The sequence below is a fragment of the Lutra lutra genome, chromosome 8, assembly GCF_902655055.1.
Source record: "Lutra lutra chromosome 8, mLutLut1.2, whole genome shotgun sequence".
NCBI lineage: Eukaryota > Metazoa > Chordata > Mammalia > Carnivora > Mustelidae > Lutra > Lutra lutra.
The window spans coordinates 65,243,769-65,261,022 of NC_062285.1; the positions used below are offsets into that span (position 1 = coordinate 65,243,769).

General features: G+C 44.8%; 1 protein-coding gene across 8 annotated transcripts in view; it reads left to right on the top strand.

Moving 5' to 3' along the window:
- The window catches only part of PRICKLE1 (prickle planar cell polarity protein 1), a 111,194-nt gene that overhangs the window by 88,413 nt on the left and 5,527 nt on the right, over nt 1-17,254 (top strand). For 6 of the 8 annotated variants that reach the window (XM_047741904.1, XM_047741905.1, XM_047741910.1 and 3 more), the window contains 5 exons: nt 11,758-11,943; nt 13,848-13,961; nt 14,619-14,756; nt 15,361-15,564; nt 16,996-17,182. In XM_047741904.1, the coding sequence (XP_047597860.1) occupies nt 11,812-11,943; nt 13,848-13,961; nt 14,619-14,756; nt 15,361-15,564; nt 16,996-17,182 (775 nt within the window). In that variant the 5' untranslated portion in view covers nt 11,758-11,811. Of the gene's footprint in view, nt 1-1,638; nt 1,658-1,949; nt 2,171-11,757; nt 11,944-13,847; nt 13,962-14,618; nt 14,757-15,360; nt 15,565-16,995; nt 17,183-17,254 lie in introns of those variants that run through there. The other 2 variants (XM_047741912.1, XM_047741907.1) reach the window with 2 other exon arrangements.

Here is a 17,254-nt window from a genome sequence, read left to right on the forward strand (position 1 = left end):
TCCAAAGTGCTTCATCGGGACAAACACGGACAATAGGCAATAAAGCTGACAGTACCTGTTGAAATTGTAACAAACAGTATTTATAAGTAACTGCCTTCGAGGAATCGCACTTAAAATGGCTGCAACACTGATAAGTGTTGCTATGGTTTGTAGTTTGGGAGGGTTCTGTGGCCTTGGCTGTGCTCCTTTAAAAGCTATTTCTAAAAGGATCCACCTGGCTCAAAAGCATCCGTCCTCTGATACCCCCCTTATCATAATGGTATCATAATTTAGGATTTTATTTAAGTCCATCTCTGCAAATTCTGTCCTCTAGATACTGTTCATTGGATGACTTTCCTGAGCAAGTCCATACAGAATGAAATAGGAAAAAGGAAATCTGACGGAGGCCTTCATGGTTAATTTCACAGGTCCACAGAGGAAAGCGGTAACCTTGAAAGCCCCCTGCCCTCCCTCCCACAAGTCCCCACACAGTCTGAAGGCCAGAGGAGCTCTACCTTGCAACTGTTTAGAAACCGTCTTCAAAACCGGTATCCGTATTGGCCAACAGAGAGCCTATTTGAATTACAAATCCTGTTGTTTGAATCCGTGTTTCCGAATTAGTCTACCAGCAGAGACACAAATTTTTGTCTCTGCCACTTTAAAACCATCACTTTAAAAAAAGGAGCTTCTCCTCAACTGCTTCTCCTCTCTTTAAGGCAGAGATAACAGAAACTGGCCAGAGTTATTTACTTGACTGCTCCATTTATGGCAACTTGTTTGTGTATTTTTAACTCACAGTTACAATGAGCTATTGTTGAGTTGCATACTGTCGAAACATATATATGACAAAGCACTCCCAAGGAATCCTGATGGTTGGAGGATTTTTTTTTTTTTAACCTAAAGAAAAGGTAGGATGCCTGAGGAACTGGTGACCATTTCAAGTTGCTTTTATTTAATAGCACTTTATAAATGGACAAAATCCTTACATTTTTAATTATGGCGTCTTTTCTCTCCCCTCCCTTGGCATTTTATCACCTTGTGACGAGGCTATTATAGAAATTGAAATCTGTAGTTCAGAAGAGATGGGTGCCTCAGGTGCTGGTTGTACTAATCTATCATTTCTTTTTTGGCAAGCTTTGAGGCCCTGTTTTTGCTTCTCTTGGTCCTTTCTGTAGCTAACCAATGCCAAACTTCACTTTCTCTCAGTGTCCCTAGGAATCAGCTCAAAACCAAGATTAGCCTTAAGTATGAGGCATGTTCTTGTGTCTGAATAATAATATGGAGTTCACCTGTTCATAAAAATGCTTATTCATGCACTCGATTAAGTGTGTCCCTTGACCTGGCACCTTTTCTTTTGCTGTTATTTACCGATAAAAATAAATCTCCTGCCCTAAGCAGTAGGAATCACTGCGAAATGCAAAAGCCCTAAGAGGAGAATTCATATGTTAATGAGCCCTTCCAAGTGAGAACTTGGTTAAACGTGCCATTTGCTGACATCATGTTTATGGGGCTGAGTGGAGATGATTTCTTTAAGAGGTGGCCTTGCATAATTCTCCCAGCGTTTTGTGGCCCGCGCGTGCACCTGCGGGAGGGGGAAGTTTACATAAGCGTCCTGGGGTATTTGCATCTCCTCCGCTCCTCTCACTAGGGCTCCTGGGAATGGAGCGGGCGGACTGAGGTAAGGTGCTCCAGCCGCGAGGCTGGCCAAGTGGGTGGGTAACTTTTCGAGGAATCGTGTACGCGCAGGACCTCGTGGAGACCTGCCAGGGGCACGGTCAGCAGTGACAGTTCCTGGAAAGCGGGCGGCCGCGAGATCAGGCTGGGCAGGCGCCTCCTGCGGACGGGAGTCGGGTGCCCCGCGGGGCTGGGACTGCGAGCCGGGCTGCCGGCGGGCCGCGCTCCTAGGAGGGTAGGAGCCGCAGGAAGCGAAATGGTTACTTTTTTAAATGCGGGCTCTGGTTACTTTTGAAGAGCGCCGGCTCCGGGCGCAGAGCGGACGCGGGGATTATTCTCTCCCGGGTGGATGGTTCTGGAGAAACGCAGCGCTGGGGCGTGGGGGATGCGGTGGCCTGGACGAGGCGACTCACACATGGGGGAGCCGAGTCGGCGACGCCGGCGGGGACGGAGGGTCTCCGGGGAGCTGAAGGACCTTTTGCCGGGCGCCCCACGGCTGGTTAGGGGGCTGCAGCGGGTGAGGACCGCCGCGTTGCACCGAAAGGGGAATTGAGAGGGGGCAGCGGGTGTGTGTGCGTGGGTTTGGGGGTGCATCACGGCCGAGCGGGGCTGCAGTTAGCGACCCCCTACCCGTTGGGCGGAGCAGGCGCTGAGCCCCGACTGGGGGCACGTCCCGCCACGGTTTACCAGGGGCCCTGCGCTCGCCGCCCCCGCGCCTCCGTCCCCGCCCTGCTAGGGTCTCCTCCGGAAACGGGTGGGTGAGGGTGACCCGGGGGGCACCCAGTTCTCTTTTCCTTCGGGAACCACCCCGCGCCGGGGTACGCAGAGCGGTGGGCGCGGAGCGGTTCCACGAATTCGCGGACCGTGGCGGGCGCCGGGAGGGGCTGCAGGCCGCTCTCGGCCCCGCAGCCGCAAGTGGGGAGCCGCTGTCTGCCCCGGGGACTTGATGGCAGCGGGGCGACGGCGACTGAACGCCGAGGCTGCGGAGGTGCGCGTGTCCCCGTGCGCCCGCGGGGAGGGGGCTTCTCGTCGGAAGTTGGGGGAGAGACGAGGGGACGGCGGCCGTTCAGTAGCACCGTCCAGCCGCGGGGCGAGTGCTCTTCCTCCGAGGGGGCGCTGTGCAGAGGCGGCGCGAGGCTTTCCCCTGGAGGTGGGTAAGGGGACTCAGGGGCGACTGTACTGTCCTCCTGGGGAAGGAGGAGCTGTGCTCTGCGGCCCTCGCGTAGGCGCCCAGGAAGGACTTGCTCCCAGACGCTGGGTCTGGGGCTCGGCTTCTGGGTGCGGAAGGGGGCGGCGGGGGGCAGTCTAGGAATGGGCCGGGGGTCCGGTACCTCCCGCGGCCCGGGGCGCCCCCTTGCGGCCCGAGCGGAGGGTCGGGCTTTGCGGGGCGCCGACGGCTGCTCTAAGGGGCCTCCCGACGGGCCTGGGTTGACCCAGCGGAACCCGGACAGCCGTCCCTCGCAGCCCTATCTAGAATTAGCCTGCCGCATTTTCCCGGAGAAGGGTGGCATCCTTTCCCTCCGGCTCCCCTCCGACCCCTTTTTAAAAAGCTCGGGATTTCACATTAATCTGTGTCAGTATAAACCAGGCTATGTGTGGAATTTGTTTTTACAACTCTAGTCTTGTGACTTCTCAAACACTTTCTTGAAGTGTTTTCTCTGGAAACTTGTTTCAAATGAGTGCTGTAAGTTTCACAAAGAGGGGTGTTGTTCAGGAGCCAACAGGTGACGGGGTGAAACCCGAGTCTATGTGTACATTGGAGTCAAGTCTGGCTGCCGTTTCCTTGGGCCGCCGTTGAAAATAGAAATTCAAAAAATCAATAGGAGCCTGACTGGAACACGATTTGCGAAAATATCTGCGTCCCCCGTTATGGAAAATAACTGGTTCATTAGCACAGTGCCTTGCGTGGTCCGCCGCACACCCCAGCGTGCGTTTGGGGTTTTGTCTGTATAGGCCGGTTTACAGCCAAAAAACCTGACCCCAAAAGCGTCGCTCTGGCAGAGGACCATGCTTTGTCATCATGTTTCCTCCTTTTGTTAAGCAGTCTGTCTTACTGTCGTGGAATGTATTTGTGCATGAAATTAGAATGCTTTGAAACCCCGCAGAGTTGCACATTTCCTCTTGGAAAAATGGATAGCTTCTTGGCAATTGGATGGTACCTGACAGGCCACTCAGCTGTTGGAAAATGTACAAGTTGGATGGAGGTTTACCTGGAAAATACAGAAAATGCCAAGGGGCACATGGCCTAATGCCACTAATTGCTGGTATGAAGTACTTTTAGCAAAAGAATCTTTCATTAGGCAATGTCTTTGGATACCTTCATTATGTTTTTATTTTGCAGTTATCTCTGCAGTTCATTTCAATATAAATAAAACTGAATTGGGCTCTGAACTTTTGTCTTTAGCAGATTGTAAGCTCTGAGTGCTCTTTGAGTGTGTGTGTGAGAAAGCTTTAAAGAGATAACAGTTTAGGGTCTCTGCTATGAAATCCAAACCTTGGTTATCATAGTTTTGATACCTATGGTGATTACAGGTCTCTGGCTTTAAAAAAAAAAAAAAAAAAAAAAAAAAAAAACCTATAGCCATAGGGTTGTATGTGTTGTGTGTTGTGAAGAATAGAAATGTTACAGGTTTTTGTATTGCCAAGTTAGTCTGTGGTTAATTCAATTCACCTGCATATTTAGTCTGACAGAGTTAGAGTAGCTCTTGAGTGGGTGTGTGTGATCTGCATCTTCTGTGTGCTGAGGCCTTGTTAACAAGCAGTTTAACAAAGAAGTTGTTAAGCAGTTTGTGGCCCACAGAATGACACTTAGCAGCAGGGGACCCCTAGAGAATGTTAGCCCAACTGACTTCACAAATCGGTATCTCTCCTGGGTTTTGGTGATCAAAGGATTTCTGACTTCCCTGGGCAGGTTCACACAAGAAGTACCTTTTCATAGGGATCCTGCAATGCCACGGTAATCTTTGCGTAGGAACTAGAGTGGAATTTGGGAAAAGTATTTGTAATTAGGGGTATGACCTTGGACTTCATGTTCGATGGCAGGCACTGAAAATTATTCTGTTTTCTATTTGCATGATTTTGATTTGGCTTGGTGACTTTGTCCAAGAAAATGATTAATAATGGGAACCAGACCAGAACTGATGTATAGTTATAACGTCAGTTATGTATCTGATTGAACTCCTTCTCCTCAACCCCCTTTAATCCTTATTCCCCTCTGACTTGCCTATGTAGTATTTCCATTTTAGTGCGTCGTCTTTCAGTCACATAAGACTCAAGACTATCTTTGACCCAGTTTCCCCCTTTCCTATTGGTTCCTTTTACTTCATCTCCCCAAGCCGCCATGTTTAGGCTCTCTTAGTAGCAGTGGACTAAAAGGGCCCTCCTAGGTTCCTGTTCTATTTCCTGACCATCCCTGTTGTATTAATTCTCTTTGAGACCGTCGGTGGCACTCTGTTCACATGCCCTTTGTCTCTTCCTGTCACCTTATGAGAGTTAAGCACAAAGTCTCCTGCCTGATTTGTCTAATTCTTGAAAATGGTATTCGGTGCTCCTGTTGCCTTCTGTTGTTGCTTCTGTCTTCCAGCGAAACTCTTGACTCTTCTCTGCCTCTGGACCTTCATATACTGTGCTGACTTATTAAGCTTTGTAGGGAAAAATAGTAAAGGCTCATTTATGGCAAGTTATATGGCAAGGTCAATCAAAACAGTAATCCTTAGCTGTCCTGGATGCAGCATATAGCACAGCAGAAAGTAAGTGATTCTCAAATGACCAGAATAGCATAGCAAAATAATAAAGCTGCTTTTAATTTGCAAAATACATTCACATATCGTATGTTATCTTATTTAACCAGTGATTACTCACAGAAGGAATGTGTAAGCCTTTGTTCATAGCATAATGGTTCTATATACTTTTAACCTTGATCTTAGCCAAAAGGCCGAGAAGCGATTCTGTATACTTTTAAACAAATTTTTTCAAGTTGTAGTTGCCTAATTTGCAGAACATAAAACAAATTAAAAGATTTGGAGGTTGCTGGTTGTGGGCAGAGAGAAAAGGCTACTTACTTAATAAGAGACTAAAGCAGCAGGAATTCAAAAATCTATCATGACAGTAGGGAGGGAAAAACATATAAAAAGTTTGTCAGCCATCTTAAATCCATGAGTCTGGGGCCATGTGATTCCAGACATAAGCTTTTCATTGAGAGAGAGCTCTAACCTTACTTTCTAGTGGAGGAATTAGGTTCCCAGGTCACACCCAGCTGGATGGCTGGATTAGAGTCCTGAAGCCTGTGTTCTTTCTACTGTTCACTTTCTACTGAGAATGAAAACAAATTATCAGCCAAAGGCTAAATCACATACAGTATACACACATAGCACCACTCAAGAAAGCAAGGAATTGTATAACAGAATTTGGAAATTCTCTTGTCATCGGGGATACATTTTTTTTTTTTTTAAGTTCTAGTGTTTAATTGAATAAATTCAGTTGCCTCTTTTTGGTATTTCCTGGAATCACTCAGTAATGGCCTTTAACTATCGGTATGAATGAATAAATGGAATAAATTAATCTGGAAGTAAATTTCATGAGGAACCCCTCCCTACATCACGGTGTTGGATAAATAAGGCCATGCTCTGACAAGTTGACAAGGGTCAGCTTACAGCCAGTCATATATTGGGTTCTCACAATTGTTGCTTTGCCTAAGACACCTGGAAATACCCTGGTGTGTAGACCCTTACGCACCATGTGTGTCTCTGGGTGGGTGTGGGCCCACACACATGCACACAGGCTGGTACTGGAGATTTTATGTAGGGACTGGTTAGAAGCTGATTCTAAGGGAGCTGGGATGGAGGCTAATAGTTTGTCAAAATTGTTTGCCCTTCAAAAGGTTAGAGAACCTCCTGACCTCAAAAAGAAGATGAAATTCAGATCTCAACCTTGTTTTGTTATTAACAAGTTGTTCTTATTCTGGATGTTGCCGATCAGCTTCAAGAAAATGTTCCCACTAACAGTGGAAGTAATAATGCCAGCTGGCACATGTCGATACTAACTCATTCTTTATATTCATGCAGTTCCTTTCTTCAAAACTTTCCCATACTGGGGCTCCTGGGTGGCTCAGGGGGTTAAGCCTCTGCCTTCAGCTCAGGTCATGATCTCAGGGTCCTGGAATCCAGTCCCGCATCGGGCTCTCTGCTCAGCGAGGAGTCCGCTTCCCCCCTCTCTCTGTCTCTCTGTGTGCTTGTGAGCTCTCTCTCTCTCTCTCTCTGTTAAATAAATTAAAAAATCTTAAAAACAAAAACAAAAACAAAAAAACTTTCCCATACTTAGACTATCTTTGAAAGAAAAATAGTTGCCGTAAAATAAGACCCCATGATCTCTGACTTGGGAGAGGTCTGAAGACTTCAAGGCTGAGTTTACTGAATGCTGAAGCCCCAGGTCCTATTCTCTAAGTATTGCTCTAGCCCTTGGGTCAGATGTTCTCTTGACAATTATATGATGATTGAGAAGTCCTACACCTGCGAGCTGTTTGTCTTTGAGTCTTTTTACATGGTGAGAAGTAGCTGTTTAACTATTTTGAAGGGAAGAGGGAGAAAAGGGATAAAGGAGGGAAATGAAACTCTTCCACCGTCTGTTTGGCTGCGTGGAGTGCCCCCAGGACAATCCTTGTCTTTCTAAGAAAAAAGTATCTCCTTTCTCTCTGCCGGACCTCAGGCTTCTTTCTCCCCTCCCTTGTGTCCATGCTCTTTTCTTCTGTCATTCATTTCTCTCCTAGATTCTTCTAACTGGCTTTTAGTCTTCTCTTCAAATTGTGTCTGCAAAGACCTCCTAACCTGCTCTGATTTGGTTCAGGTTCCTGCGTGCTGCGCTGACCTCGATGACATCTTTGACTGTGCTGGTAGCTCTTAAAGGTGCCGCTTCCTCTGCACATTTCCTTAAGGCTCAGACTCTGAAACCTGAACAGACCCATTCCTGAAAACTCTCTTACTTTTTTCCCTGCATGATGAGACTTCTTTACATCCAGAATTATAAAGAGACATTGGTGAGGTGGGGCCTCTACTAATTTGTTTCCCTAGGAGGGGCAAACCTAGCACAGAATTGGTTCTTACATAATTGTCATTCATATATGATTAAGTTCATTCAGTTAAATTACAGCATTTCAAGACCAGGAAGTAAACCTGCCTCACAATAACCACAGAATACTAAGCTATTTTGGCTTTTTATTCTATTTATTTAGAGCATCTAACATGGTGTCTTGCCTACAGTTTTTTTTTTTTTTTTTAAATAAATATTTAAAAAACACCATGTTTAGTTTAGCTAGGTTAGGTAAGAGAATGTAAAAATACACACTCCCAAATGGTTCCCATAAAATCATGCGTAGTGTTTGTGATCATGAGGAGGAGGAGGATGATAAAAGGAATGAAGCAAAATGTAAACAATTGATGAGTCTGGGTAAAAGCTACATAGGAGTCCCTTACTCTTCCACCTTTTCTGAAATTTGAAATTACATCAAAATACAAATTTACAAAAATAAAATACAAAATTAATAAAGGACAAGGGCACAGGACAGGGCCACTCTTGTGCATCTAAGTGTGGGTCTGCAAAAAAAACAAATCTTGAGAAAGTTTCTCTGTCATAATCCCAGCTTTGAGCAGCTCTGTTCCCATTATAGTCCAGTTCATTTGTATATCTGATTTGTGTCCTTATATCACATGACCAACCTAAAATGACAATGCCTAGAAATGAAATTAATGATGTTTTTCTATTAGATCCAATTCCTGGTTTCGTATTTGGTCTAATCAGTGGAATTTTGGCAGATGAGACATAACCGCATTTACATGTCACCAGGAAGCCCCTACATCATGACCCAGAGCATAAGTAATGTCCAGGCTCCCCTCTCGTTGTGTTGTCAAAACACATACCATACAGTAGTGTATATGCCTAGAGTAAGAGTTAGCAGTGGGAGCAAGTTTATCATTTTTATTACTTTAACATTTTAGAAAATGCAGGAACCACGCTCAGCAGTCACCTGCTTTCCTATGACACAGTACGAGATGATGATATACTCAAGAATCTGAGGGTCTCTGGACAGGTAATTTTTAAACAGAAAAGAAAAAGCCCTATTCAAATTTGTGTGTTCTCAACTAAAGAAGTAGCAGCTAGTGGCAATGTAGTGTCTCTCACTACAGCCTCGTGAGTGAAGGTCATGCTGTATCTCATTCATTCATTCATTCATTCAATCATTCATTCATTCTCTCTGAGACCTTGCTAACTGAATGGAATGTGTTGTCATTTTAAGTTACTGTCTCCTGATACAAAGCAAACAGAGGCCTTCTCCAGAGAACAGATTCTGAATCGACAGCTCATGCGGGCTTGAATTTTTATAATCCTTCTTGCCTGTGTGCTCACTTTGCCTGCTCTGGGCCATGCGGCCTGTCCCCGCACGGTCCGTCATGTGTCACGGCTGTGGCGCAGGCACACGGCTAAGTTGGTGGCAAAAAAGGGAACTTGTCCTATCGGGTTCCACCTCTAAGAGGCAGCGATGGGTAAGGGTTTAAGATCACACGCCAGTTCTAAGGCCACTGCTTGTTAACTGACCTTCAGACAGTTGTCCTGTGGCAGATCGTTGTGGGCTCAGTTTCCCCTCTCTGTGAATCGAGATACACCCTCTTCGGGCTGCTTGATATGGGGATTAAACATCATAACACAAATCGTGCCATGCCGGGCACAGAGGAATAAGGTAGCTGTCAGAGCACCAACAGATGAAACCAGAAACCTTGCCTGGGATAACAAGGACTTTGTCTCTCACGTTCTTCCAGTTGGACCCTTCATGTTGTTAGTGGACAGCAGTCCTCCGTGTAGACGGTAGAGAGGCTGGGATGAATATGGGGAGGGCAGGCTCGAGGCGTGGCCAACCCCTCTAGGTGATTGGGAGGAAGTGGACTGTGTCATATAGTGCTCATGTTGATTTACCTTGATTAGGAGAGTAATTGTACTTTTTTTTTCTTTTTTTTTTTTTTGCAAAAGGCTAATCAAGGAATACAGCTAAGGAATACAGCTGTAAAAGGGATTCAGATCTTTGGTAATCTGCATCTTTGTGCTAGTTTGGAAAATCCATGATTTGTCTTAATTTGTGGTGTTTTTTCTTGTTTTAGAATATGGTGACATTTAATTTTTAGGTTCTATTTAAAATCTGTGTTCTTCATAAGTTCCTGCAGAGCAGGTACTGTAGTGTCTCCTTCCTCAGCCAGGTTTGGCAAGGACCAAATGAACATGTTTCAAGATTCAGGTTAAAATTACATTGAAGTCCACCCCTCCTTCTCTCCTGGTGGGGTTTTTGGGTTACTAATTATATTCTTAAACTCTAGTTCTCTCCTTTTGACATGTGGGAGTTGCTTTTTCTAGAACAAAAGGGAAAGACTAGATCTAAGAAATTTTCTGACTTTCATTAACACATCCCTTTTTACTGAGGACTAAGGAATGTGCCTGTTCAGAGAGCCTTTCTTAAGTCAAGATGGGAATGAATTGCACCTGTGTGAAATGACGACTTATTTAAAAGGTCATAACCTCCCAGTGATAGTGGAGGAAAAAGAGGTCATCTTTACTTTTTGTTCAGCGTGAAGGAGTTAAATCATTAGTTGGAATCCTATCTACCTACCGTGTGACATCGCTCCTCCTTCTACTAAAGATTGTGGGCATTGGGTGTTTGGCCTTCCATTTGTTGACTATTACAAGTTTAATTTCTTATGTCCTTTAACTTATAAAAGGGGAACCATATGTTTTAATAATCAGGTTGTGATAGGTAACACTTTCTGGTACTGTAAGTAGAGTTGCGTTTGACATAGTGGATGGAAAAGGGCTTGGTCTCAGGCCTCACTGCCTTTCCTACTTGTTTCAGCAGGCGAGAGAATTTTTTAGGGCAAAAATAACTTTTGGAAGTCTGATGAGTTAGACTGCACAATGGCTTTTAGCTGTGTGACCTTGGGCAAGTCACTTCACTTCCCGCAGCCTTGTTTTCTTTAAACCGGGTTCAAACTAATTGTGTATCCTTTTTCTCGTGAGGGGAAAGGGGCAGGTATAAAGTTGCGTTCTGAAAGCTGATTCTGAAAGTCTTGTGACTTTTTTTCCTTAGTGCCTTGGGATGAGGGAGGATGTTAAGTAAGAATCAGAAGACACTTAACAAGGAACTTCAGTGCTGCTAACACAGTTCCTGGGCTCTCGGGCAGGGACCATTGTGTCGACACCTTTTACAGCCTTTCCCTCTGAGGAAGACTGGTCATCCAGAACTGGATTTACATTGGCCAAGAGCTGGCTGCTAGCATGTCACACACATAGTAGGTACTGTGTAACTTTTCAGTCAGTGCCTGGTAGTAATGCAGTTCAACACTAATGGGCACCTCGCTGGATTTTATTTTTGCCTTGTGCTTGGATTCAGTACCTTCTGTTGAAGGAACTCATTGATGAACTATCTGGCTGACTCTAGCCCATTGATAGTGAAGGCTTTGGATTGAACGTACTATAGAAGGATTTAACTGCTCTTTCCACTCATTGAGTAAACTCAGTTTGCTGTCTCTTGAAACTTGATCAGAACCCGGAAACCCAAGCGGTCTGCCCCCGTGGACCCATTCTGCACACGAAGCGGTGCCTCTTGAGAACACGGACTAGAAACCCGGCAAGCGGGGTGGCGTTCTCTGGAGCCATTTTTCATGGCCCACAGCGCGGGCGAGGCAGGGGGAGGTGCAGGCCCTCACGCTTCTTTCTTCAACTCCTAGGACTTCACAAGGATTTCATTTGTGGGGAAGTTAGTCAGCAAAGCCGTTTTCTTGAGAACCTTTCTAATGAATAGTGTGTTAGAGGCACTCTTTAAAGGCAACTGGAACTAAGTTAGTTTGGGGAGTGTTTTCTGAAATGCTGAGTCGTGAAGGGGGCTGTTTCCAAATCGTGGCCCTAGATTTTAAGTTTCAGTGGGCCCTGAGGGTTGTGGGGGTGGTGACACCAGTAATTCGGTTACTTTCTCTAGGCCCAGCTGTGTATAAACAACATTCAGTAAAAGTTCTTGGAAGGTAAGAATAGTGCCTTTGGGTTTTAATTTGTTTTTTCTTGTATTGTCCACAGCAGCCATTGTTTGATGTCCTGTGACTGAGAAACCGGCCTCTTCACTTGATTCTTATGCCTCTGGAGATGGAGCCCAAAATGAGCAAACTCGCCTTTGGGTGTCAGAGGAGCTCCACGTCCGACGACGACTCTGGCTGCGCGTTGGAGGAGTATGCCTGGGTGCCCCCAGGCCTCAGACCAGAGCAGGTGAGAACCTGCTCACCCTGTGTGTTATGTTTTCCAAGGGGATATGATATTTTTAAGAATTGCTTTAAAAAAAAGACCATTACTACCACACTGACATGCTACCCTCCTCAGTCCTTACTCTTTGGATAGTATAAATTTTTGCCTTTTAAGGTCATCCTTAATTTTTTTTTTTTTAAAGATTTTATTTATTTGACAGACAGAGATCACAAGTAGGCAGAGAGGCAGGCAGAGAGAGAGAGGGAAGCAGGCTCCCCACTGAGCAGAGAGCCTGATGCGGGGCTTGATCCCAGACCCTGAGATCATGACCCGAGCCGAAGGCAGAGGCTTATCCCACTGAGCCACTCAGGCGCCCCATCATCCTTAATTTCTTGATGAAAGTTTTCAGTCTTTTTGGACTCCTGAATCCAGAAGCCCTCCAGTTATGCTATTTTTGCTCATGAATGACCTCCAGAGCACTGGTCATGCATTTGTTATGTGGCTGTCTGACATGTCTATTCGGAGAGTGAGAGGAACTTAACCTTTGAAAAAAAAGTAACAACAAAAAGGTAATGAAAGAGGAACGTTTCCATGTTCTCAGCAACGCTTTTGCTTTGGAACAGAAGAAATACAGAGCTGTAAGAAACCATCTGAAGTATTACTGCGTAGACATTGGACCTTTGATAACCTGACACATAAAATAACAATACAGACAATGCACAAAATTAGCTGCCCCCTCCCCCCAGCCGCTTCACACTGTGGTGACACGTTCTTTTAAGTGTATGCATATTTTTCTTTTCCCAATAGCCTTATAATGATGAGCATATTAAACACTGATGGTGACAGATACTTCAAAACTATGGCTTCACCCTTATAAGAGTAACAGGTGCAGGTTGGGTGTGTGGTTGCTCCTGACTTATGGTGGGGAACTCTTCTGAGAATAGGGGCTCCTGATTCACGCAGGGCCTGCCCCGTGCCCACGAAGCTGCTGCTCAGTGGGTCCTTCTAACTGGAAAGTCTTCTGTAGCCGATACAATGGGGAGAGAGGGCAGCGGGCTGGCACCCGGGTTAGGAAAGCCATATTTTGACAAACTGCTCACTAGGAGAAAACCCCCTCTTCCAGCTTTGGGTCGGGGAGGTTTTGTGTGATACTAAGATCCTGAAGTGGACAGGCCCCCGATTCCCCGATCTCCTTTTCCCATTCCTTCAGATAGCTTTCATTCTTTCTCAGTGCCGCAGTATACTCCGCTACTCAACGAAGGGATATTCCTTAATATCCCTTAAGGAATTAACACTTAATTCCTTCAATACAACAGAAAATAAAAACCCCCGAACAAAAATTAAGTCCTCCTCTCAGAGTGACCCAAGTACAGCTCAGTGTGGCTCCCCTCCAGTTTCCGTAGGGAAATGGACTTCAGGTATTTAGAAAATAACACCCAGGGAAGCAAAGAAAGCTGATGCCTGGGAGAACCTGATAAGGGAGAGTTGACAAAGTTTAACAAACCAGCTTTTGTCTTTGTAACGTGTAACATTCAGAGAGCAGATGCAGCGTGCTTGTGGAGTGGCTGGGTTTGGGACAGTGTCACACAGCCTGTGTGGTCATCGGCGGCATTCCCCGGCACTGTTTCTTGGCTGACCCTTGGGAGACTGGCTGAGGAATAGTAGCATTAACTGTGCACATTTTATGGTGCATAATTTATGATGCTCCTAATTGTCACTACAAATTACATTCCTGAAGAGCAATTTAGCAGCTGGGGGCTGGCTGTTCGAAGGGTTGCAGCTCTGCGCGTTGGCTCAGCTGGTCTTCTCATTAGCTATAAGAGGCCAAGCCCTGTAGCCGAAGGGAAAGGTAACTTTTTTAAGATGGAATATAAACTAAGATGTTCACTTCCTGTATGCTGATGTCTTTCTTTCCATCTCTTCCTCAGATCCAGCTCTATTTTGCTTGTTTACCAGAGGAAAAGGTTCCTTATGTTAACAGCCCTGGAGAGAAACATCGAATTAAACAGCTTTTGTACCAGTTGCCACCACATGATAATGAGGTAAAATGACAGGAAGAAGGCTAATTTAAAAAAAAAACAAAAAAAAAACAAAAAAAACACCCTAAACATTGAGATGCCTCTCATAAACTCGACCTCCTCATTGGCTAGGGCTCTTTGGCCTTTCTTCAGTTAAAATTTGGCTTCAGGCTACAGCTTTCCATTCTTTAAGAGAGAAAAGAGTGTCAGTGCAATAAACTTAACAACAAGTTGGTTTTTATAGTGTTTGCAGCCACCCACCACTTATCAGGAGCCTACAAATTCTTGGGATTTCCCTGCCCTTTCATCCAGAGTCCTGGCTTTCTGATAGTCCAGGCCTGCAGTTGGGTTCCTGTAGAATGTGGAGTGTGTGTGGCAAGGAACAAGTTTAAACCTTTTGCAGAAAGGTTAATGTCTTTTTTTTTTTTTTTTAAGTGTCTCTGATAAAAGTTTAAACATTCCCTTTTTTTTTAAAAGCTAGTTCCTTCAGATTGTACTTCCCCTTTTGCTAGAGAGGCTGCAAGATTGGGTGTCCTTGTAAAGGTATGGTGCCACTTTTAAATTGGGGATTCACGGGACACAGCAGTTCAACTTGCTCTTTCCTGAAACTCACACTCTGGAAATGAATTGGCGAGGGGGACCGTGCACTCCAGTGTGGGGCTTGTTTTCCTGTCTCCGAAGGTGCGGTATTGCCAGTCTCTGAGCGAGGAGGAGAAAAAAGAACTGCAGGTGTTCAGTGCTCAACGGAAGAAAGAAGCACTCGGAAGAGGAACCATCAAGCTTTTGTCCAGAGCAGTAATGCATGCCGTGTGTGAGCAGGTAGCCTCCCGGGATGAGTAGTGCGTGGGAGTGATGTGGACAGAGTGAGCTTGGGGGTAGGTGACAGGGCTAGCACAGGCATGGGCCCCCAAAGCCTCCCCAAAATAAAAGGCAGTCTAGCTTTTTATTAAGTGGATATTCATGTTTATAATTCTGCGCTGCTGTGTATACGTGACGGGGGTTGTCTGTCTGGCCTTACCTAAACATTGGGTGACATCCTGCCTTTCTGGGATCTCGGCATGGAGGCAGGTGCGGGGGCACACCTAGCGTTCAGAACTATACAGAAGCCTAATGAAGACCTTTAGACGGGCGCTGGCTCAGAGCAGGGATGGATCCAGGGAGAGGCTGGCTCAGAAAAACGACTTAATGGAAGTTGGGTGAAAACATTCCTCGAAACAGTCTAGTGTGGCAGATGTATCTGAGGCATGTTCGTTCCAGCTGAGAATCAGAAATAATCCAGCATTAAAGAGCTATTTAATCACCAACAGGAGGGGGCAAAAATAAAAGCTTTCTTGACAGAATGGGATTTAGTGTCAAGTGGGAAAGGCTGAGAACCCAGTCATCAAAGAAGAATCATCCCAATTTCAACTCCTTTTGTTTTTAGTGTGGGCTGAAGATAAACGGAGGTGAAATTGCAGTGTTTGCCTCTCGCGCGGGTCCTGGAGTGTGCTGGCACCCTTCCTGTTTTGTCTGCTTCACCTGTAACGAGCTGCTGGTCGACCTCATCTATTTTTACCAGGATGGAAAAATTCACTGTGGCAGGCACCATGCTGAACTGCTCAAACCACGGTGTTCAGCATGTGATGAGGTAAAAAAAAAAAAAAAAAGTTTATCCCTTAACACTGGAAAAAATGAGCTTCTAGTAAGCCAATATTCCACTGTTCACATCTAAGCAAAATAAAATATGTCCTGCTTTTGCTGTTTATTTTTAAGATAACCTTATATATTCATATAATGGAATAATATGTAGCTAATAAAGAGAAGACAGTGGGTGTCTTTGAGCATTGATAAGTAGGATGTCCTTGATGGATTGTGAGAGGAGAAAAACAAGTTGCAAGTAGAGTGTGTGGTAGATAATCTTCTTTTTGTTAAATAAAGGAGAATAAGATTCTGTACATATCTGTATACACACAGAAATAGTATGGAAAGACATACACTGAGTTAACAGTAGTTACCTCTGGCATGTGGAAAGGGGTAGTGGTGTGAAAGGAATTTTGTTTTTAAGCTTTTTATTTTAGTAAAAAAAGTAATTTTAGATTTATGGAAGAGTTGGAGAGATGACAGAGAGTTCTATAGACCCTCCCTTCAGCTTTCCCTGCTGTTAACATGATGATATATACATCAAAACTAAGAAATTAACATTAGTCTAATACCATTAACTAAACTACAGACTTTAGATTTCCAGTTTCTCTGCTAATATCTCTTTTCTAGTCCAAGATCCAACCTAAGGTATCTCATTGCATTCTCTCCTCAGTCTCCTTTAATCAGTGACCATAAATTTTTAGTGTTTACTTTTATACATTTTTTTTTAAGTTTTTTTTTTGTAGTACTGTGCTATCTGAAATGTTTTTGAGGGGCACGTGGGTGGCTCAGTTAAGCATCTGACTGTTGGTTTCAGCTCAGGTCATGGTGGTCAGGGTCATGAGATCAATCCCTGCATCAGGTCCCTGTGGAGTCTGCTTAAGACTCTCCCACCCGACCCCCTACCCCCCACTCCATGTTTGTGCGCTCTCTCGCTCTCTCAAATCTTCAATATTTTTTGAAACCAAAATTAAGGAAAATAGTCTCTAATCTGGAGATGACCACCAGGTCAAATGAAGCATTATCTACAAGTGCTGTTCACACAGTGCAGCATCTGGATAGCTGTAACTGGTGATTCTACAGACGTTTTAAATGAGTTTTCTATTAAAATACAGAACACTAAATTATTTCAATGCTAACATATTCTTTGCAAGATTATGCCAACGAAGTGTGATTGGAGGGCAAAAATATGACCAAATGAATTCTACCTAGTGTAGAAATCAATGTTTGTTAGTTTAAGCAGTCACTAAGTTTCTCTTTTTCATCATTTTTAATTCCTGCTCTTGCTTTGTATCTAAATTGAGTTAGATATATACTTGAGGCTGTAAGAAACAAGGTTAGCTAAGTGACTTTTTGAAGAGCTACCGTCTGTCAGTTGCCCAGAAAACATACAGTTCGAATAACTCGCTAAGGTTTTCCTTCCTGTTTCTTTTTAAAGATAATTTTTGCTGATGAGTGCACAGAAGCTGAGGGTCGCCACTGGCACATGAAACACTTCTGCTGCCTTGAGTGTGAGACAGTCCTGGGAGGACAGAGGTACATAATGAAGGATGGTCGTCCATTCTGCTGCGGCTGCTTTGAGTCTCTGTACGCGGAGTACTGTGAGGCCTGTGGGGAGCATATCGGTGAGTGCATAGCCAGCCTGCCTGCTCAGTCACATGCCCAACAGTCTGTCTGCAAATGACTAGTCTTTTTTT